The sequence below is a fragment of the Neovison vison genome, chromosome 3 (genome assembly GCF_020171115.1).
Source record: "Neovison vison isolate M4711 chromosome 3, ASM_NN_V1, whole genome shotgun sequence".
In the NCBI taxonomy this organism is placed as follows: Eukaryota; Metazoa; Chordata; class Mammalia; order Carnivora; family Mustelidae; genus Neogale; species Neogale vison.
Window position 1 is genome coordinate 201316481 of NC_058093.1, and position 24158 is coordinate 201340638.

Below are 24158 nucleotides of genomic sequence, written 5' to 3' on the forward strand. Positions count from 1 at the left end.
TGAAAATACCTTGAACTTAGGGTATAGCAGAAGAGATCAAACTTAAGGCTATACTTTGGAGGCAAAACTAAGAGATGGGGTTCTCAGCTTGTAGGGTAAGGGAAGTTAGTATCATGGAGAACTCTTACACTGCTGGTTTGAGAACCAGGTGGAGTGGGGTACAATTTATTGATATTCTAAAACCAGGAAAATAAAGCACTGAGGGCAAAGAAGAATATATTAACTTTTAGATTATGATAGACATGGTTTATCTGGGATACTGGTCTGACAGTGATAAAATCGACCGCATCATGTCATCATGGACCTGAGAAATGACTTGAATCTGAAAGAGAGGGCATCTATAATTTATTCATTAACTTATTCATCTGCAAACATTTTGAAAACTTACTATGTATTAAGAAATACTTTAGATACCAAAAATAACCATGAAGAAAGGACAAAAAAAAAAATACATGGTCCCATGGACTTACTGAAAATCAAGTAAAACCGATGGCATTTCAGATGAGATCTTGGACTGTGGCATTAGCGTGCAATAGGGTCAGATTCTGGGTCTACTGGGAAGGTTGAATTATTATTCAGGATCAACCAAGAGATTGGAGGCAGGGTCCGAGAGTAAAGGATTCCTCAGTTTAGGTCTGAGCAGCTGGAATGGTGGAACCGGCATTGACCACAATGGAAGGGTCTCCAGGAGCAATGGGTTGGGAGGATGAAATCAGGGATGCTAGTGTGATACTCAACAGCCTAGAGGAATTCTGGAACCAGGCAGTCAGGGAAGAATTCCAGGCTAGAGGTAGGCACTTAGAAATTATCAGTGAATAGGTAATAATTGATATCACCAGGAAGGATGAGATCACCAAGGGGTTCAGAGTAGGCAGAAGGAATTCTAAAGACTTCCTCAGAGCAGAACAGGTGGGTAGGGAAGAAGAAATGGTAGCCCATGAATTTGGAAGGAAATGTACGTTATGTGTGGTCCCAGGAGCTTGGAATTCCAGAGGGTGTTGTTCTCATTTGTGCTCTGTTAGGAGTTTCAATTAATGGATTGAATGAGGAAGTTGATAGCATGCTAATCATATTATACATGACATAAAGCTGAGAGTTATAATCAACATGCTCAATCACAGATTCAGAATCCTAAAATATTTCAACAGGCTGGAATGATCATGGAATGTGTCCAAAGAGATTAAATTTTAGAGAGAAATGCCAAGGCTAGCTTCCTGGCTCAAAGCCCCTCACCGTAGGAGAACAGTCATAGCTGAGATGCAGCTGAGACCAGCATGTGAAAAAGACAAAGAGGTCTACGTAACTGGGGGCCAACAGTGTGATGAGGCTTCTCCCAAGGAGAGTCTCAGCAGACTGGCTGGCATCAGTGGGAATATGGTGCCCAAAATGAGATGCTAGCACATAGCTCAGCTCTTCTCTCGGTCAGCCCATACCCTGAACGCCATCTCCAGGTCTGGGACTACAAACGAAGTCTGGGACCCAAAGTGACACTGATGGGCAATGGGAGGCAGGGACTGTCCTCTCCAAGGACTCTACTCAACCCACGGGTGTTTAAATAAGAATGACCAGCATAGTCAGAGAATAACAGTAGTTGAAAGGACTGAGGGAAATTCAAACCCTAGAAAGACACCCTTGGTGGGACACTGTGCTGTTGATTTACCAACTCCTTCCTAGGTGGGGAAAACTATACTTTATAGCTCTCTTGTAGTTAGGGAAAGCAGAAGACAATCCTGGAAGAGGCTGGGAAGCTAGGTAGGGGTTAGATCCCTGGGGTTAGCCTCATGCACCATGCTAAGCATTGTGGTATCTCTTCTAATACAAGAGGGCATCATTGATCTGTTTTATGCAAGAAATAGGGCTATTATCTTAGCTGAGTTTCTGAAAGATTACTATCTGTCATGTAGGGAGCAGAGCAGTGAAGGACCAGGAGTGCATGGCATGTCCATAATGATTTAGACTAGAAAGGATAATATGAACCACAATATTGGCAGTGGACACAGGAAGAAAAGGACGATTTGAGAAACAGGACGCAAAACCAAAAGGACTTGTTATTGGATTGGACATCAGGATATGGGAGATAAGGGCCTAAAAGGGGACTTGAATGGGTAACAAAAGGGAGAAGAAGCTACTCATTAGACACTGAACATTATAAATCTCTCCCTCTCTCTGTATATATGCACAACATAGGATAACTGTCTATGTATCCATCTATCCATCCATCCATCCATCTATCCATTCTTTCTATCTGTCCATCCAGCAACCATTGAATCTATAGCTGCATTGTCCATCCATCCTTCATCTATCCATTCTTTCTTTCTATAGCATCCACCTATCTGTCCGTCCGTCCATCCATCCTGTCTATCTATGCATTCTTACTATGTATAGCTGCATCATCCATCCACCTGTCCATCCAACCATCCACCCATTCATCAAGTTGACAGCTGTATTATCTTTTTTATCATCATCGTCCATATCCGCATTTACCCCATCTTTATCATATCTACGTCTATAGAACGGTATGCGTTTCCCTAAGACGGTACTGCATTATTCCCTACGCCCAGAATTGCCAGCAAAAGCTGAGGCAGATCCCTAGTGGGGATGTTGTAGAGGGAATTTCATCATGTTATGAAAAACTCACAGGCTGTTTCAAAACATATGACAGCGGGTCTTCCTAATAACATGTCAAGAATCCCATTAAATGGATGGGGCCCATGTGGCATTATTTCATAGATAAGGGAGGTACCAAGACAGAAACCTGCCAAGCTTTACTCTAAGAAGAGGTGACAGAAACATGCGTTTTCCTTGTGAGTCTATTTTCTCCTCATTCAGAAAGCTCTGAACATCATCTCTCCACCACTTAGTCACCTGGCAGCCATGCCCTATCATCCTCCATCTTGGAGATAAATTTATCGAGGACGATTGCACATGCTCACCTTCCCCATCCGCCCAGGCATGGAGTTAATGTCGCACCTTCTGTCCACCCTCAGGTGCATGGCGTCTGATAGCACCCTCGCGCTCAGAGGGCGGGTTGCTATGCGCACCCAAAGGGCAGGTGCTGGTTCTGCGTGTTCTTACCGACACAGCTTCACACTTAAATCCTGGATGTCAGCAAGCATGAGTCTGAAGTCAGTTGGGCTCTTTGTAGCATGTGAACTTCAGGAACCTATTTTCTTTCCATAAACCTCAAGTTTTCCCATCTGAAATTTGACCATCATGCCCCTCTTGGGATGGATGCATGGTGAAGCATAAATAAGCCTTGTAGAAGAGCCTCGGACAGAGCCTCAGGTAGCAAAAACAGCAACTATCAACGTGCTTTGTAAAGGAAACGGGCGGCTTATTTTCCAGGCCCGAGTCCATTCTAGGATAGGTGAACCGTATGCTTGTTATCATTATTCCCCAACTTCATTACCACACACGGAAAGTCATTATGTCAGAGGTGGGTTTTCAGGGTCCTGGGTTCCATCACCACCCCTGGATTCACGTGCAGAAAGTTAAATTGGACACCTGTCCCCATCTCAGATATGAGTTCAACCTTTACCTTCTTATTAAAGATGAACCTGTTATACGCAGGAAGAGGTATGTAACATCGACCGCTCTCCCGTGGGGTAAAAGAATTAACCGGCTAGTCACACACATTTTCGAAATGGAAATGCAAGATGCATGGAAAGAACTCTCAGGTCTCTGGTAACGAGCTTAGCAAAATCCTTTCCTTAATCATTCCATTGCATTTCCATATGCTGTTTTATTATCCTTGCATATAACCACGGACTCATAAGGACCAAGAGTCTCTCTCTCAGTGGAAACACTGTCAGGAGAACAGATCTGCATGGAACATACAGAGCCGTTTAAGTACTTCCTTCCCCACTGTTGGCTGCTGACAGGCTTAGGAAAAATAAGTCTTGTGAAAGTCACTTTGAACTGTAGCCACCAGACCATGAGGGTAGTAATTTTGAATAATTCCACGGTAGGGCTTTCTACAAGGCATAAGAAGTCCCTTCTATTACAAATCACTTTTCTCATGTTTTTACAATTAAGAAGCTTAAACAGCAAGGTTCCCCATCTCTTCTGATCGAGTCACGCTACCCTCTGCTGCACACGATCACTGCAGCGTGGAAAAACGGACACAGATCCACCTGGGGATTAATGCCAGGCTTGGTGAACAAAGTCCAAACAGAGAAGATAGACAGACCAAAATATATATGCAGCATTAGCTGAACTAACAAACCAGAGGATCCCTGACAAAGAACAGTCGACTGGGAAGAGTGATCGTTCTTCAGGATGCTGTGCTCAGAGATGGTTTGGAGTCGAGCTTCAGACCCTCGGACTGCTCTGTTACCTGTCTGTTAAATTCCCTTTTGATGGGATCGCACAGGTTATAAAGAAATCCATTTCGAAGCTTTAAATCTTGGCTGAAGCTCAGTCTTCAACTTTGAATATCACCAGTGCAGCATTTTCACGGAGCCATCGACAATGGGCTACTGCTGGACCAATACTTTTGCTACAGGAATGACCATGGGTGCCCCTGGTGACATCCTGGAGAGGGTTGGGGAGGGGGAGCTCGTTTCTTGGGCTCCGCAGGTCTGGCTTCCAGATGAAGGACAGCGCACATGTTCTTTCTCCACGTGTCATCTTCATTGCCAAGCACCTGTTCCATGGGACATTTTGGTCCTTGTCCAGCATTTTAAGATTTGCTTGGAAGTAAAGCAAAAAGGCTGGTTTTTCCCTTCACCCCAAACACTATGCAATCATAGTCGCTCAGGAGCTTTCTGCTGCGGATTTTCCAGGCAGGCAACCTCGTGGAACACCACGCCTCCCTTCTTTCTTCTCCCCTGCCTGTCAGAAACCTGGTGTTGTTCAAACGGCCATCCCGACTTACAGCTCGGGAACTCAGAGACTGCTGATGGACTCCTCATCCTCGCCAGCCGTGACCATCCTAGTCCCTTGGTGGTGATGAGTTCAGGAAGTCTGCTTAGACCAGTCACAGTACCTGGTGATGGTTTCCAGGCTCGGGGCAGGTGACAGCCACACCCGGCATAGTCTGACTGACAGGAAGGACTTCTGTGCTTTTGTCCTTGCTTCCGCCGAAGGTGAGCAATACCTCCCTTGGCTCCCATGGCTGCCGACACCCATGAAAGGAACGTAGAGGACGAGACCAAGCCACAGCAAAGAAGAAACAGTGTGAACTAACAGAGTCAGCTTCACAGACCCGCCATCTTCTCCCTCTTCTCTGCGCCCCCTGTGCTCTGGACGCCCAAGGGTGTGCCACGGGAAGTCTGGGTGTTGGTCAAGCCTGTGTGAATGGGGTTCTTGTTGCTTGCATTGGGAGAGCATGTCCACGACCGCACACCAAGCTCTTAAATGCAAGAACGAACTCCTCAGGGGTTCCACCACCTACCGTCCGCAAGCTGGGCGCCCAGGAAAGCTGGCGGGGTGGGTGCCAGTCTGAGAGTGGCACAGGATGAGAGACGGGATGTCCCAGCCCAAGCAGTGACATGGGGAAACAGGGGCAGGCTTCCTCCTTTTTTCAGCCAATAATATTATAGGATTATAATATTATATATAATACGTAATAGGATTAGATATTCATAAGTATTCACATTTATTATACATAAAAATACATATTATGTACAATACTATGTAATACATGCTGAGAAAATGAGGAATAATATTATATAATTATACAAAATATATATTTCTCAGCCTAGATATCTACGTCCTATTGGTTCTATTTCTCTGGAAAACCCTAACGCAGGTGGAGGGGAAGCTGAGCAAGAGGGAAGGGAGAGAGGAAAAGACATTGTCTTTTACCATAAGAGGGGTGAAGAAGAAAAATCTGCATTAGCATCCTGTCTTCCTCTTTAAGGCAAAAGAGAAATCCAGTTCAAGGTGAAAGCAATCATTTTTATTTGGGCTAAGTTTAATGGGTAATTTACTCGCACAACTGGAAGACTGGTTTATACAAACTCAAAAGATAGATTTTCCCCCCTCATTTGCCCACGCTGGGAAGTCCTAACCCTGTATTTACTACCCATTGTGCAAAGACCAACAGAGTAGAGAGCTCGTGGAATTGTTACCTAACCGATATTTTACTTTAACTATACACCAACTTGTATTCCGGCATCCATGGAACTCTCCGGTCTCCTTAGCATCTGTCAAGAAAATAATGGCTTTTGTTGAAAACTTCTGAGTTAAAGAACCCTGGGAAAATAGTTCAGTTCCACATGAGGAAACCACTAGTAGGTGAAAATAAATATACTAATGTGTTATTTTTCAAAACATTTTTTAAAAAAGATTTTATTTGACAGAGATAGAGAGAGAGAGGGAGCACAAGCAGGGGGAGGGACAGAGGGGGAGGGAGAGGCAGGCTCCCCACTGAGCAGGGAGCCTGATGCAGGGCCAGATCCCAGGACCCTGGGATCATGCCCTGAGCTAAAGGCAGATGCTCAACCGACCAAGCCACCCAGGCGTCCCTTCAAAATTTTTTAACATAGTTATTTTTCTCAATAGGACCAACACGTTCTTGCCAACACATTTGCATTGGGGTTCTTCATGTTTTGTGTGGAGATGGGCATCCTCTACACTCCCGTACACTTGATGGCCCACACCGGTGAATGCAGAATGGCTTCTTCTCTAGGATGAACACATTTTAAGAGGAAGAAACATGTTCCCTTTGGACTACTTGGGGCTGCTCTTCATGTGCTGTTCCATCACACTGTGTCTGCGTCTTAAAGTCTTGAGCTCTTCTCATAAAGGCAACCGATGCTTCATGATGTCCTCAAGGTGCTTCCAGAGGGTGGACGTGATGGCCGGAGCCTCGCCAGCCATTCTGGATCCTGAGGCCACTAGGAGAATGGAGTTGCCTGGTACAATGACACACCCGTGTGAGCGAGGAAGCCACCATATTCATCACATAGCCCTACTTCTGGATTTCTTTCACGGGTGAGAGACATGAGTTTTCATCATTGCTTAAACTCTTGTAATTGTGGGTCAATTAGGTCGCCAAATGGAACCCATCTTACGCAAGTGAGTAAGTTCTGATTTCTGTACAAATCAGTCTGGACTGGATTTGAGAAGTCCAAACACATTCATTCACTGTTGCCATCCAAGGCTTCCATCCAACACAGCCGTTATTACCTATTATTAGAATGTTATCGGCTTATCGAGGCTTTTTATTTCTGTAGGACATTCATTTGTTTCTATAGGACATTGCTTTGTCCTTAATTTTTTGGAAACTTCCAGAAGAATGTAAGAAAAAAAAGCAATGACTGTTTGACTTCTTTCGCACTAATATTCCAACATACCTTCTCTCTGTGGTTACCAGTAGCAGTAGGAATGATAACTTACAGCCATGAAGCACCAGGACCCGTGCTAAATGGTTTACATTGACTCCTACTAAAGACCACATCCCCCTGGGAAGCAGAAATATGAAGATTATCCCCATTTTACAGGTGAGAAGAGTGAGGTGCAGAGAGGTCATCTGACTTGCCCCAGGTCCGCTCACTCACAACCTGCCAGACCAGAGATGAGGTTCAACTCTATCCGATTCCTCCTACAGCCCAGTGTGCGTAGCGAGCTTCTGGTGGGGTCCCACACTGGTCTAGGTGCTACACACGTGGTGTGAACACCACAGGCAATGTGCCTATTTTGGTCTTTATCTGCTGGGCAAAATCCATTCGTGACCTGCTAGGTCTCAAGAGGGACTGTGGAGGGGTGCCTGGGGACTCAGTAGGTTAACTGTCTACCTTCCTTCTGCTCAGGTCATGAGTGCAGGGTCCTGGGATTGAGCCCCACGTTGGGCCCTTGCTCAGCAGGGAGTCTGCTTCTCCCTCTCCCTCTGCTCCTCCACCTTCCACACCCCCTCTCGTGCACACACTCGCTCTCAAATAAATAAATAAATTTTTAAAATGAAGATGTGGGGTGCACTGTGAGAATACGGTCTTGACCAGGATGCTTTCCGATGAGGCTGCATTTTCCAGACCATGAGCCTGTCCACCTGCTACAGCGAGCCTACGTCTGACAGATGCCGATACAGAAGGCAGGAGGAGCAGGTGCTATGGGAAACTTACATGCGCCCAGAGCTTTTGCAAAATTTCGAGTTTGGGTTTGCGGGTCTCTCGAGAGAAGCAGAACACATTTCCTGGAGACACAAAACACAGAGGCGAGGCAGCTGGCCAATGGCCAGGATGCACCAGGATCGTGGGTGCCGCCCCGCTCTGCTAAAAGGTGTGTCCAGCGGCTGGTATTTGCCTCAACGGCAGAGGTAATGGAGTGAGCCTGCCTTTGGAAAATGATCTTGGAAGCCAGGAAGTATTAGCTCTGAGCACAGAGGACCTGGGAATTCGTTGGAAACATGCTCTGAAATCAGTCTCCAGTTCCCTTCCTGCCCCCCTACCTCTCTTTGATAATAAGGTTAATTGGAAGGTTAATGGCAGCTGCATTGCTGGCAAGTTCTGCCGCTGTCCAGGGAAAACCGCCTACGAAGCAGTGAGTCAGGGGAGGTGGGGGATCCTCAGGCAGATTTAGGAAGAAGAGCCACCAGGAAGGTGGGAGAGCTCCCAGGGCTCTTAGAGGGTAGAGGGTGCTCATTCGATGTTCAGGGTCAAACCACTGGAGGCATTGTTGGAGGGGGGGTAAACAGGTGCAGGGCCCAGCATCAGCCCCAGATGCAGGGCAACTGGTCTAGGGAGGCGGACAGCTCACTCTACCTACTCAGGTTGACCCGGTCTGGTGGGTACTCTACCGTGGGTGCACGCTCACCCCAGAAAATGCACTTTTCCCATGATAACAACGCTTTTCAAAATTGTTTTCAAAATTTTTAAGGAGGCGCTCCTTCAAGGAGGCCAAGCCTTATTTACATTGTGATTGGGCCATGGAGGACAGCCCCTGTCCAGCTCTTAAGGAGGGACGCAGACAAGGGTGAGAAAAAGCTCTGTCTCTAGTTGACAATAAATTGGCTTAAACATGACATTCTGTAAGCTCTAGCTCTTGGATAGCCTTCACAGGCTTTATACGTTTAAATTTTTTTTTTTTTAAATTTTAAAGCATGCGATCCGCCAGCACATGAAAATGATCTGAAATTCCCACCTCAATGTTCACGGACGGTCTGAAAGGCACGCAGCCGCACCCATGGGCGGGCGCGTTTCCGCTGCTTCGGGCTCCCGAGGGCACCATTGCTTTGTTGCAACAGAGGCTGTGGGGCCCGCAGGAGGGACAACATTTACTCTCTGTGCCTTCCCAGGAAGCAGGCGCCAACCCCACTGCAATCCCATCTGATCTAATGCTCCTTTCATATAACGGAGATTTATACCACAAATTAAGAAGCGCCTTCTTTATCCCAAAAGAAGAACCACAATGAATATAACCTACCAACACACGTGCTTAAAAGATCAATATAATGTCTTCAGAGAATTATAAAGGAGAAATAAAAGCAAATAGTGTTTAGTTTATAATAAAGTGCTGTGTGTTTCAGGCCATGAACTGCAGGGGCGCTTTACGGCAGGACACAGCAGTGCATTCGGACACTCAGACCTGCAGGTAGTGGCAGGAGACCCACCCCATCCCCCCTTGGTATAGCTCTTGCGGCTCCACTGACCCACGGGGGCTGCCGCTTCCGACGGACCGACGCAGTCACTGAGACTCAGGGCTGACGGGGCACCGAACCAGGGGAACCAAACCCCCAGCCTTTCTCTTCGTCCTCCTTCTGGTCTTCTTCCACTGCCTACTGCTGACTGAACCCAACTGGAATCCAGCAGACCAGACAGGCCCTTGGAAGCCACGCACAGAGCAAAGACTCCCCAGGCCCAGAGCAGGGAGGAGACGAGCCCACAGAGGGGTCAGCGGTGCAGGTGGAGGATATGCAGACTCTAATCCCAGAAACAGCGGGACCGCCCCTCCGTTCCCCAAGCCACAGCTCTGGAGGCGTGCTGTCTAGTCTGAGGGCCGGTAGCCACCAGATAGTCCTGCTGTCTAAGCTTAGCCGTCAGAAGCTCGGCCAAATCTCAATTACCGCCCGCCCTTGAACATCGCAGGATTGAACCACATGGGTCCACTTGTATGTGGAGTTTTTCCCATGAATGTGGTGGAGTTCTATAAATGCATTTTCTCCTCATCTTCTTAAAACTGTCTTCTTTTCTCTAGCTTACTTCATCAAGAGAATACGGTGTATAATACACAGAACGTGCAAAATCTGTTAATTGGGTGTTTATGTTTGGGGGAAGGTCTACAGGCAACAGCAGGCTCTCGGTTGTGAAGCTCTGCAAAGTTGTCAGTGACACGCAGACCTTTAGCTGTGCAGGGGGTCGGTGCCCCCAACCCCTGCGTTGGTCAAGGATCAATGTAATTAAATTACAGAAAGATTACAGTTCCTCGGTGACCTCAGTCACGTTTCCGGGGGTCGGAAACGACGTGGGCGGTAGCTGCCATGCTGGAGGGCCCACATAACAAACCATCTGTGTCACGGCCCAGAGTTCTATCACACAGTATTGTCTCATCCAGACTCACGGTTGGTGTCACCCAGTCAAACAAACTCCTGGTCTCTGTAAGCAAGTCCTGATGGCCACACTTAGCAAGTACATTCCAAGGCCTTCCAGTTGCCTTCGACACCGTCCTCATCAAGCCAGACCCAGTCCTCAGCTCTTTCCACCTAGACCGTCAAGGTAGCTCCCAACATGGTCTGTCAACTTCCCCTGCTCACACGCCACCAACTTCACTCTCCTTTTGGTATTCGGAGTGACGATGGAAAGGCGAATCATGGATCCAATGAGATTTAAACACACTCACTGAGAGATCTTGCCGCCCGTATCCTGGCCGGTGACTGTCCACGTCATCTGGTGCCTGCTGACTCCGACCTCGTCCCGTCTAATCACTATCCCCCTGCTTCCCTTGACCTTTCTATTGTAAGGCACGCCAAGCAGGCCCCAGCTTTGGGCCTTGGCATCTGCCTTCCCTTCTGTCTGGAAAGCCAGCTCTCATCAGATTAGTCCCACGTTGGCCACGTCCTTGGCATTCTGTCTCAGTTCAAAGGTCACCTCTGCAGGGACATCCCAGTCTCAAAGGGCTCACGTTCCTGCCTGTTTTATTTCCTCCCAGGCACAGACCAATTCTGAATGCACCTTGCTCAATTACTTTTTACTTATTTACCAGCTGTCTCTCCCCCGCCCCCGAATGGGACATGAGCCCTGTAGCGTCTCCAACACAAAGGCCAGCGCCTGGCACTTCGTGGGAGCTCAGGGAAGGCTGCGGGGATGGACCGCTTTCTGGAGTGCCTGCAAAACGGGTTACATCACCAGCCTATTTGCTCACGGAGAGCTAACGGCTGGACGCGAGCAGGGGCTGTGATAACGACCAGGCAGCCAACAATAGCAAAAACACCTGGCTTAGTTTGTACTGGGTACCTTTAAAAGCTCTGACGGTCAGCCACTACCAGCTCATTATAAATCTCCTCTGCAGAGGATGGCTCATTAGGGGCATCAAAGGCACCAGAGTGGGCTGAAAAGCAAAGGCAGTGGCTTTGTGCATAATAAATAATTCATTTTCAGATGACTTTCCGATTTCAGTAAGGCTTCTCAATTTCATATTCTTTTATGAGTGTGTGTCTTTCTTTTTTTTTTTTTTTTTTTTGTATTTGCATCTTCCAAAGATCCTTTTGCATACTGAACCGATCGGCAGCCGAAATGCGGTTTTCGTGGAGAGGGCGGGTGTGGTGCACTGGTGGAAAGCACAGGCTCTGGAGCCTGTCCATCTGGGCTCTTTTGCGGTTCAGCTTGGTGGCTGGACTGCTTGGAGCGTCCTTCCGCTGGGCATGCCCTCCCTCCTGCATCTGTGGAATCAGGTCCCTGACGGGACTGAATGAGTTCACACAAAGGAGGTACGGAGAGCGTACCTCGTCCCTAATAAGCATCAAGGATCTGATGTCATTAGTGTGAGCGCTGTTGAGGGCCGCCATAGTTATCCCCGGAACGCACAACACAGGAACGCTTCTTGAAGCGAAGGTTCTTTTCCTCAAGGGCTCTAGCCACAACTTAATTTTCACTTGGTTGAGGAAGTATAAAAATGAAAGCAAGGGTGTGCTATCCAGTGTGACTGAATTTTCAAAAAGTCTGAGGAAAACAACAGAGGGTATCTGGCATATTAATTAACAGGCTGACACAGGAAAAGAATACCACAAAAAGTCAAACAAAAAAGAGCCAAGAAGTTGCTTTCATGCCAAAAATAAAAGGAAATTTCATTATGGGTGCCAGGAAAGAGAGATTCCTTCCCTCACGTGGGGGCCTTTTCTCCAGTTCTCATCTCGGTAGGTGACAGGCACAGCACGTTACCCGTGCCGACTACAGGGGTGAGGGAGACAAAGGACCCTGCATCACCAGATCTCCAGGGGTGGTGAGGCTGCTCTCCGGGCCTCGATGAGGGGACAGGGCTGTGCCTTCTGCCGGCTGTGCAATCAGGAAGGGGACCCAGGGTGATGGGAGGAGACCATCGACACAAGGTAGGTGCGCCAGGAGATGAGGTCATGAGGATTCTGAAGATCAGGGGACGGTGCAGACCATGAAAAGAAAGGTCATTTTACATCTGACTCTAAACTGGGTCTTCTTCTTCTTCTTCTTTTTAAGATTTTATTTATTTGACAGAGAGAGAGAAAGCAGGGGGAGCAGCAGGCATTGGGAGAGAGAGAAGCAGATTCCCTACTGAGCAGGGAGCCTGATCTGAGGCTCGATCTCAGGACCCTGGGATCACGACCTGAGCTGAAGGCAGACGCTTAACCCACTGAGCCCCCCAGGTGCCCCCAAACAACACGGGTCTTAGAGGTACCAGCTGCCACATGGTGGGAGAGCCACAGAGAACTTCTAACCCCCCAAAACTGAAGTACTCTCAGCCTACAGCCTGACTGATAACATAAACAATTAGCAAACATTTTGTGTCTTCTGTGCATGATAATGAGTACTTACAACAAAGTAAGCTAGGGATGATAAATGTTCTTAAGAAAATCATAAGAAAAAAAAACACATGTAAGGTGCTGGACTCCATTTATTGAAAAAAAAAATCCCCGTATAAGTGGACCCATGCAGTTCAAACCCATGTTGTTGGGGCATCAACTGCGTTCAAGGGGAGGGATGTCTTAGATCCAGGAAAGCTTACTTAAAATGCATTTCATCAGTCTTTAGAATAGGAAATTATGTGGCCGTAAAAATACGGGTGAGTTTTGCGAGCTAGGTTGACAGAAATGGAATAACAACCCACTGAACCGTGGATTCGGGGTGCACCGCAATCCGTAAAACTTAAAAAAAGTTGCATGTGAACAAGGAAGGGAGAGGTTGTTTGATGATCAGTTCCCTGCAACCCCAGGAATCACGTAAGAAAGAACTCAGTGCTCAGTCAAGACAGTCAGCAAGGGCCTGATGAGGTCTGCACTGGGCAGTTCTGTTTGCGGTTGTCGGGGCTAGGATGTCCCTCACCCACGCTCATGAGGAGAAGGCATTTGAGGGTAGTGGAAACAGTAAGTCAACAGTGGTGCACCAGTGTCTAGCTGCTTCCACGCTGGAAGTGGGCTTGAAGATTGGAAGGGTTTAGGTGGGATTCAAACAAGAGGAAATGAGGAAGGATGGAGAGGGTATGGAAGGAATGTACTGGGCTGAGGTCTTCCCAAACATCTTGGTTTGACTCATGCCCTATCACAGCTCCCAGGGAAGTGATCTCAACCGTCAAAAGTAACTCAGGAGTGTCTGAATCCTGCGACTTGACTACCGTCTTCACCGTGCACAGGAAATCACAGGATGGACAGAGTGGAAGAGTCAACAGAGAGCACATCTGGCTGTGGGGATCCAGGAAGGGTCCCTGGAGGAGGTGGCATGGGAAGTGGGTTCTGCAAAGAGATCTGTGAGATGCATTTGTGCTCTGATGACAGTGACATTCAAGGCCACATTGCACGCCACAAAAAGCACGTGGTACACCGACTCTGGTCTTGTTTAACCATGGGTGGCCTCCCCAGGGATCTGCAGATACATCTAGACCACACATCATTGCAAATGTTACAGAATGTCACCTGCACCAAATCGTTCATTATGACAGGAATCTTCTGATCATTTTCTGGAATCACAATCGTCCATTTGGACTGTACCCCCTGATACTTTCTATTTAAAGTCCCACCCCAGTTCTGATGGCAAAGACTGCTGGTCCAGGCTGAAACACTTGGTGAAGTGGGAACCTCATCAGGAGCCCAAGGGGGTGGAGGCGCATTGCTACCACCCTCAGAAGAGTGGCATCACACACCTGCATGCCCCAGACTTAGAGCAGCACTGCAGTCTCCCGCCTACCCCAGAGCCACAGTACCCCAGCAACTGCAGTACCCCAACAGCCACAGTACCCCAGCCAGTATACCAGCAGCCACAGTACTCCAACAACCACAGTACCCCAACAGCCACAGTACACCAGCAGCCACAGTATTCCAGCAACCACAGTACCCTGACAGCCACACTATCCCAGCAGCCACAGTACCCCAGCAGCCACAGTACCCCAGCAGCCACAGTACCCCAGCAGCCACACCCAACAGGATTGAAAACATATTTAGTCTCAGTTTAAAATGAAGAGCACATGTTAATGTTTTCAAGGACTAGCTGGCACAGCATTCCCACGGATAAATATCAGTGTCATTATCTGAATCCTGGCAGAAGCTCAAAACACTTATTTTACCCAAACCCCAGATTGAAGAGCTCTGAGCAACTGGTGCTAACCCTGAGCCCCAGCCCAGAATGTTCCAGCTCTTCTAAGACGTGCAACTGCTGCCTTCCAGAATCAGACCCTGACACACAGTTACAGATGTGCACTAATTAGATTAACATTAATGCACATTTAATGACACTCTCCTCACATTTTCCTCCCTAAGGACAAGAATATATTTACCTACAAGATGGTAAGGCATCATTTCCTGAGCAGAAAAAAAAAAAGAATGTAATAAAAGTAGAAATACATGAATGGATTTCTTTAAAAAAGGTTTTATGGCTTTAGACATCAGGGAAAAATGGGCAAAATATTGAGGAGGAAATAAATGTCTTTTGGGAAATTAGCTTTGAATGTTGGTGCTTAACTGCATCTCATTTCAAAGCTTTCCTGCATGGAATTCTATAAGTCACACACAGAATGGAGGGGCCTTGAGCCTCCTCCAAACTGATCTCAAATCCTTAATAATAGTAGAAGGTGTCACAACTGCATTTTACCTCCAGCTTTATCTTCTCAAAATGACAATTCTACCTATTCAAATGTGCTGTCTGGGGGTATTTGAATTTCTGGGATTTTACAAGAACAATTAAACAGGCATGTTCTTCCTCTTGGTCATAATTAGGGGGAGAGGAGGATTTCCATTATGGAAAAGATAAGTGGATTTGAGTGCATGAAAAGTAAACAAGCACCCCTGAGCTTCTGCTTGTTAAAATATATGATGTGTGAGATTAGAAAGCACAGGGAAAATTGGGAAGAATATTTGTAAGAACATGCAAGTGAAAAGGCCAGCATCGCTAATATGTAGAAACAGGAGAAAGTGGTGTCCACGGGCTGGGCTGGGGGTAGGAGGAGGAATTAGTGTTTAGTGGGTAGGGTTTCAGGGTTGTGAGATGAGGAAGTTCTGGAGATCTGTTGCATCATCATGTAAAAATATTTAACACTAATGAACCCTACAGTTGAAAATGACTAAGACAGCATATTTCATGTTACATGTCTTTACCACAATTGAAAAGGTTTTTCATTGACAAAGTAACAAGAAATGGAATTCCCAAGAGGGAAAGGAAATGGGTAAGAATAAATGTTCCGTAAGAAAATTTACAAATGGGAGCGCGTGGGTGGCTCCGTTGATTAAGCATCTGCCTTCAACTCAGGTCATGATCTCAGGGTCCTGGGACAGAACCCCTGCTCCCTGCTCAGTGGGGAGTCTGCTTCTCTCTCTTCCTCTGCACCTTTCCTCATTTGTGTGCTCTCTCTCTCTCTCTCTCTCGCATGCACGCGCAAATAAACAAAATCTTTTTTTTTTTAAAAAAAGAGAGAGAAAATTTACAAATGGAGCCAAAAAAGGGCAAATTAAGGCAATAATAAGATATTGTTTCTGCCAGATAAACTGCCTATTTTAAAATTTCAGTATCCTACGTTTGTAAAGTTGCAGGGAAATGGGTGTCCTCATATGCAGCCGGTGGAATTAAATAGGTTAAATCTGCCAGAAGGCAGTTTGGAGACTACTATTTTAAAAAATTACAAAATTGCATATACCCATTTATTCATATCCTTTGATTTGGACTTATTCCTAAAAGTTTATGTACAGGAATCAGTTGGAGATGTGTACAAAGATCTTTGTGGGAAAACGGAAGCCATGGGATACTTCATAATGAGAGGTCTCTTAAACATTTTAGGTTTGTGGGTCGATTGTGGAGGAAGACGGGCAGCTCTCTGAATGAGCCCTGAACTAGAAGTCAGGTTTTTCCTCCCATCCTTCCTTCACACCTACGCCTGGTGCATGGGGCAGTCCAATCATCTCTGAACCTTCTAAGACGTACCCGCAAGGACGCACCTTGCCGTTTCTCCGCTGTCCTTACCGCAGTCCACGGGGCCTTCCAGACGGCGTCAGCGCTCCTTCCTTCTTCCACCATAAAATGCTTTAAGTGGGATGCGTGGCCCCTGGGATAGGCTCACTCTCCCGCCTCCCCTGTAGCTAGAGGGGGCCCCTTGGCGGAGCTCATGGCTGACATGCTGGGAACAGGCGTGCTGCCTTCAGGGACGGGTCATGTCCTGGATGGAAAGGGGCACATTTTCTTTCTGCCGATCTGCCTGTGCCTGCGGACTGCCTCAGGGACATGATTATTATTAATTCAAGGCCATGGGGATGAGGTCGGTACCTTTGGGGTCACTCAGTGACAGGACAGAGGGAGGCTCTGTCCTAAGTCCATGGAGGCAGTGAAAAGCCCCAGGCTGCTCACACTCCAACAGGACAGATTCGGGATGAGCAGATGCTGTGCTCACTGGGTCAGAGTTATTTCACAGCAGCCAAAGGACAGGCTCTAACTCTCTCTGATGTCACTCTTGCTTCCCCAAATCGATTCTCCACCTGCAGTGGGGGTGCTCGTCTGAAAACACACATGGGTCTGTGACTCTCTGCTGAGAGCCTTCCAGTGGCTTCCAATCACCCTTAAGATCCACTCCCTTATGCAGCTTATGAGTGCTCAGGGACCGTGCTCTCAACCCAGAGCACCTTCTCCTCACTCGTCACGGTCTTGGTGAGCTGGCTTTCCTGCTGTTTCTCCAACAGTCAAGAACGTGTGACCAGATGAGTAGATTAATAGACGCATGGGTATCTGATTGCCTTCAAACATCCCCCAGTGAACAGGGGATGATCAAAGACAAAGTAGAAATGAAATGAAATTTGCAAAAGAGTTCAATTAATGAGGGTAATCTCTCAAAAAATGGCCAAAATTCTTTCACCATTCGAGTCAAAGGTGAAATGAAGCAGCCTTCTTGGGAAGGGGGGGGGTCTCAGAACACTCCAAATATGAAAGACTGGGGGGTCGAGACCCTCAAGACTTCACCCTCATTTATAGAGGAAGGTGCTCCAAGGTCACTAGGAGAGCCTCATCAGACCAAATGTGTTCTAATGAAATTCATTCAACTCAGTTCAGTCTGTGAACCCCCATACGTTGTCTACCACTGTTCTACCCCGTAAGATATGGGGGCTGGGGCCGAATCCCCTTCCTGAAAGAACCTATAATATTATCGTCAGGGTACTGTTTATACTTTGTATCCAGAGGTTAAATGAACATAATAATAGCTACCATTTATTTTATGTTTGCCCCGGATGGGACACCGTCCCAGGCACTCTTGGGTTATCAACTTTATCCTTACAACAACCTATGAGTTTCTCCCCCCTCGAGATGGGGAAGTGAGACACCATGAAGTAAGCACGGGCTGGGATTTAATTATGTGATTTTGTTTCCTAGGAGTTTCCTGAAAACCAGCACAGAATGGAAAACACTCAGGGGCCAAGACAAGTGACCCCTCTAAGCCTCCGCTTCCTTACGTGGAAATGAAGGAGGATTGTTATCCATCTTCCACTTGCCTTGAAATAATTATTTCCTTTTTGTTTCCTTGAAACAAGGTCTAAGCAACGAGCCATGCTGACATAAAGATTAACCAGCTTTCCTTTCACCTAGGTCTGGCCAAATGGATGTAACCAGAAATATTATGCTGGATCCTTGCTTCTTGAAAGGCAAAAGTAACTGGTCATCTTTGAGCTTGTGCAGTTCTTACTTTTTCCGGTCTACAGGATATGGCTAAGTTGGTCGGCACTCCAGCAGCCATCTTGGACCATAAGCATGGAATTTGTGCCCTCAAACTACAGCCTGGGTCTCCGATGGCACAGGGGCACCCTACCAAAACCACACCAGCAATCTGAGGAGCCCCTGTACGTGAAAAGGGAAACACAGATGTATTTAAGCCCCCACTGGCTGGGCTAAGGTAGACTGAGTCGGTAGAGGAGCTCTCTTGCTTTCCACCAAATGCAATTTCCAATTTGTAGAAGGGCCAGCAAGGTGCTGGCTAAGATTGACACACTCATACAGCGCTACATCATAGCTAGATGGGCAAGGTCAGATGAGAATGGTCAGAGACCATAGGAGGAGGGAGAGGCACCTTGTTGGAGTGGGGATTCACGTAGGGTATGGAGACCGATGGGGTTTGGGAGAAGTGACGGGAGCATCAGGGACCCACAAGGCAGGGGAAATGCTGAGTGTGGGAAACAACAGGAGGTTAACTTACGCCGAGCAAAGCCACCGAAGCTATTCTGAGCCTTGTGAACAGCCTATCCTACCAAAGGTGCTGAAAAGGAGCAAATTCAAGTAGTTCCTTATTCAAGACAAATGGTCTTGCCATCCCCACTAATAGAAACCACTCACAAAGAGCCTAACTGAAGGAATGCTACCGTCACGCGTGCAATGAGGCACCAGGGGAGGCTCAATGACTTCCGAATAAAAGAAGTCGTTAACAAGAGCCCTTACCGACAGAGCACCCCGAACCCCTTCCCGTCTCCTGATGAGCCACATAATAACTAACTTGCTGTCACCAGGCAACTGTCCACGCTACCTTTTATTGAAAGATTGATTCTGGGGTTCTGTCTGCACTCCATAACAACTCTCGCCGATATTTCCTAACAGACGGTGTAGAGAAGACACTGGGCAGTCAATGGGTAGGTCAACTCGTGCTTCATTTCTGACAGGAAAGTACTTTCATAACAGGAGAAGCTCACATTATTGTCAGCAGATAGACATGCCCATGCTTTGGTGCCATGAAAATTCCCATTTAAAAAATGCGTATTCCTTCACAGGGGCTGCTGAAGAGCCTGAGGACAGGTAGAGCTCTATGGGGCGTCGGCGTGTTTTTTTCAGGGGATGTGGATGACAGGTCTCCCCACAGGCACCGTAGGACAAACAAGGGCCGGCCCTTCACGGATGAAAGCCCATCCCTGTTCCACAAGTCCTAGAGGGCACACGCAGACTGACAGTCTTGGGTCTCTCCCAAGTTGTAAACAGACGCCCCGTGAATGAATAGTAATGCTTTCCTATAGAGTGTTTCGTTTGCTTCTAATTAGCTGCCAACACGACCAGGCTGACGTTGCACATTCGAACTATATTTATGGCTTCCCTGGGAAATTGGTAGATCTTAAGAACTAAGAACGCGGCTTGCCACGTCGGCTCTCCTACACGGTAAGTACTAGCTGCAGACTTAGGACCGGGCAGGTGTCGGCCACGTCTCCTGCCACATCACTCACGGACATAATCTCTTTGGTTTCTGCAAGTGTATGTATCTGAGATCCTTAAAGTCCACAATGTATGACAGAAACAAAGTTATTAAATGATCGGTAATTTTCATAGCACAAAAGGTCCAACTCTAACCCCTGGAGCTTGATGCCTTCCTAAATAATATTCTGAAAACACAACGTATTTTTGTGGTCTCTGTAGTAGCCTTGTTTGAAGTCTTTGTAGCAGACTTCAGCTTCTAGGGCCCCCGACCCTGGTCCTCGGCTCACTGACACGTCCCCACCCAGGCTGGGTGACAGTGTGGAGCCTTCCTTTCCCTCGGATTCCATACGGACCATGCAAGGCAGGGACATTCTTACCATGGCCAGCGGTATGACGCCCATCACGTCCTTGTGGCTCACGTAAATCTTGGATACGCCCAAGTCAGAGGTGATGTCCCCTGGATATTCCACCTGCCATGTGACAAGTTGTGTGGCCGGTGGGTCACTGGGCTCCTCTATTTCCACATCGATCTGCATGACTTCGTAGGAGGCTCCATCCACACTGGAGAGAAGCAGAGGGGAACAACTTTGAGTGACGGGGGTGTGGCGGGCAGACAATGGGTAACACTCGCCATTTCTACGTGTGTCTCTGTGAGCGTCCGTGTGTGTTCCTATCATCCCTGAAAAGAGCTTTCAGAGATGCAACATCAAAGACAAATAGACAAACAAACAAACAAAACAAAGCCCACTCCATCTCCAACCTGATCTGTGGCACTGGCTGGTCTTAGACACCAGCTCTCCCGGTTTTGTGGGCTGCTCGGCTCCCCAGGGCAGGTGCTTGTGGACGGTTATGAAAAGTGCTGATTACCTTTCCTAAATGCTTTCCTCCTCTCTATCCATCTAGGAGATCAGGATTCTTTCCCCACTCCCTGAAATCTACATGCTGCTTATGTCAGATCTTCCAAAGCCATCGTCGCTAGTCAGTTCAAATGGGGTGCACGCAATTTTAAAGGTGTCTGAGGGCGACGTGGCTCTGCTATCCCGCGGTGGTGAGACAGAGCTGCAGAGGCACAGAGGCGAGGCATGGACGGGACAGCGAGGCCCCGGACGCATGCGCGGAAGCACGGGGCGCATGCGCGGAAGCAGCCAGATGTCACCTGCAGACTGGAGTCGCTGTAGCAATGGTGAGTTTTTGGACATTCTGGTTTTTCCTAGAAACACGCATCTGGAAACGCCCCCAAGTGAGATTATCAGGATGATTTTTGTAGCAATTTATGTTAGTTTAATTAAATCACTCTGCTTCTGCTTCTTCAGGGTCCCCTTTTAGGAGATGTCTGCTCCTCCATAAAGTATGTGGGGAAAAGGCCCCCGTGGGCCCAGCCACTCCCTGAGGGAGGATGAGAGGAAGGCGCACACGGCTGGGGGGAGCAGAGGAGGCAGCTAGGAGACACGCTTTCCGAGCCTCAGTGGCCCAAGCTTCCCCCGTACCAGATCCGTCTCTGAAGATTCAAATGTCACGTAACTGCAGGGTGGTCGCTGACATCTGGCGCTCCGGACCGCGGGGTCTGGCCTTTTATGCACACAGAGCTCCCGAAACATGTTCACCACACCGTCCGACCTGTAAGACGCTCAGAGACCGATGGCGGGGCTCCCAGGGCGCTTTCTCCTCGAAGGAAAGGATGAGAGGGGTAGTGCTAATGAAAGGAGGTGGGGGGGGGAGAAGCGAGGAAGGGGGAGGAGGAGGAAAAGGAAAGGAGTGGGGGGGGTGAATAAGAACAAGGCGTGACATCGGGGGACTGTCCCAGGGAAGGAAGAAGCCCTGACTGCACCAGAGAGCCTGACTTTCTGCACAGAAACGTCTCTGGCACGGAGCAGGGGTAGTTGCCCCGCACGGTGAACATGGATCAGGAAGAACAGGACAGCTGGTGTTTAAATCCCACGGGACCCCCTGTCTCTGAGAGCCCCTCTAAGAGAACGCAGCTTAACTCTGAGAATCGGGGGCTGTGGTAAGAGTTGGCCACTGTCTCTGTGGAGCCTCCCTGCGGGGTTCCCACAGGTAGAGGAATCCTGAGATCAGGGTGCTGGCACACACCTTCTTGGTTTGGGAGCTCGCAAGAACTCTGGCATCTCCTCCCTGTTCAGGACTCAGGAGAAGGCAAGGCCTTCTTTCAGCCGTACTGAGCCCCACCTTCTCTGTCTGGTCACCAGGAGAGGGAGACTCACAGAACAGGGGAGGCAATGTTAAGTTCAGGAACTCAACCCCACAGCTGAGGCATTAGGGGGATGCCCACACGGCAGAAACCTGACCCTACTGTCTACACGGCTCTCTGTCCTCCAGTGTCTGCTGGGGTGCCCTCACCTCCAGCAAAACCCAGCACTCCTCGCTCCACTGCAATACAGGACCTTTTTGTGCGGCCCCGGTCCATTTGTTTGCTCACAGAGTTCGCTCTACCGGGAATGCATTTGCCAGTCCCTCCATGGGTTTAAATTCTTCCCACTCTGCTAGAGCTATAGCCATAAAAACAACAACTTTAATTTTAAAAGGGCTCAAATTATTTCATCTAGTTTTACTCCTTCGGTGGCCGTGCCAGGTTTTCTCTAAAGTTTATTTTCTCTTTCCCTACAGATCCCTTGCCTGGCCACGATGGGTAAGAAAACACAGTTGCCTTCGAGCTCACTCTCCTCTCTTTGATGTGGTGATGAAAGCTCCCTGCATTGGTAATTCTTAACCTGGGGACCAGAGCAGGCTTGTGGATCCCGACACTGTGTGCCGGTGCGTGTTTTCCTTGAACGAGTCTCCAGCTTGTGTGGGCTTCCAGGAGGCTGGGACACAGCGGGGCCGTGGAGCACATTCCTGGTCACTTCCTTCGTAAATTCTGGGGATCGAGCTTTGAACAGCCCATCGCACGCGACTTAGGTCAGTGGAAATTTGAACTGCAATACCTCTTTGCAAATGATTCGTGTGTGCAGGATTCCAGAAAGTTTGCATTTTATTTGTCAATATTTATCATTTCTCCGTGTTTGACTGTGAAGCAAAGGACAGCACCTTTGTAGTTTGTGGATTTAACTGCAAGGGTCCTGAAGAGCGGCTGTGCTTACTTGTTCCAAGGTGTGTCTAGCACAGAGTTTAAACGCCTGGCGTCCATCAGAACGGCATCTACGGTGTTAGAGGACACGGACATGGCAGGTTAAGTAAACGTTTATACAGTGTGTCTGCTGACAGCCGTGGTTTGCATCTCGCCCACGCACTGGAATTGCAGGGAGGTGGGGGGGACACTTTATAAATTAACCAATGACCACGCACCAGTCCCACAGCTTTCCAGTTGCTCCAGAGTGAGGCCAGGCATCCGTCTCACTGATTCTTTCTCTCCCTTTGTTCCTTCCTTGCACCTGTCTGTCTCTTTTTATATCCAGGCCATCCGGATTCAGGACCAAGGACAACTGATTCAGGTTTATACAGGCTTAATTATGTGGGCCTTGGTGCTCTGGGAGGTATTCTGGATATGAAGGTATTAGAAACACAATGTATGGTGTTAGCGGGTTTGGGAAGTAAAGGCACAGGTGAGCTGCGAAGAAGGTTCCAGATGCCATAAGCACACAGTGAGGAGGGACAGGACAGAATTCCAGCCCGGGAGGCCCAGGCTGGAGAAGACTGATGTGTCCAGACGCCACTTCTGATGGCCCTGGGTGCAGCCCTACCCCTCCCGCCTCCTCCATCTCCTGCCCCCTAGGCCAGTCACACAATGAGCAGTAGGATGGGCTCCGGGTATGAGCTTCCTCTAGGAAGGCAGTCCTCTTGAGTGGGGCAGGGTTTGCACAGAGTGGCTCAGGGTTCCATCCAACTTGGGGACCTGCCAGCCTTCTGGGCATGAGCCCTACCAGCAGCAGCAAGCCAAGAAACCACCTCTCTGCCCTCTCTAGCTTGCAGCTGGTAAGAACCTTCCCGCAGTCTGTCCTCCTTACAGAGAGGAAGACCATCTTCCTGGTTCAGAGAGCTCTTCCCATTCCTTAACAGCCTTCCCTTGCCTGGACGTTTTTGTGCCTTGGGTTCAGGCTCTGCAGCTTTTCACCTGGAGGGCTTCCTTCTAATGGGCAAAGGCATGGCTGCGGACCGCATGACACAGTCCCAGGGTTGGCGAAATTCAAGGGAAATGCACACAAGGTTCTCAGGCACAGAGACCACCACGCTCAGGGGCATGGCGCAGGAACCCAGGGAAGGAGATGAGACTTGAGGCCCTACAAGACCATCTCAGCAGATCCCAAGGCCAAAAAGGACATCATTTTTTTTTTTTCAAAAGTCTTACTTTAAGATTGTACCTCTTTTTCCAGACGAGGCAACAGCCAGCCTTTATCAAGTACTCTGAATGTGCCAAACACTGTTTTTAAGGGCTTTTTA

The 24158-nt window shown here is 48.2% G+C and overlaps 1 protein-coding gene across 1 annotated transcript in view; it reads right to left on the reverse strand.

The window, feature by feature from the left end:
• Positions 1-24158, reverse strand: part of TMEM132D (transmembrane protein 132D) — a 575438-nt gene that overhangs the window by 154015 nt on the left and 397265 nt on the right. Inside the window, exon 4 of the mRNA XM_044243542.1 lies at positions 20141-20324. Within this exon, the coding sequence (XP_044099477.1) occupies positions 20141-20324 (184 nt within the window). The remainder of the gene's footprint in view (positions 1-20140; positions 20325-24158) is intronic.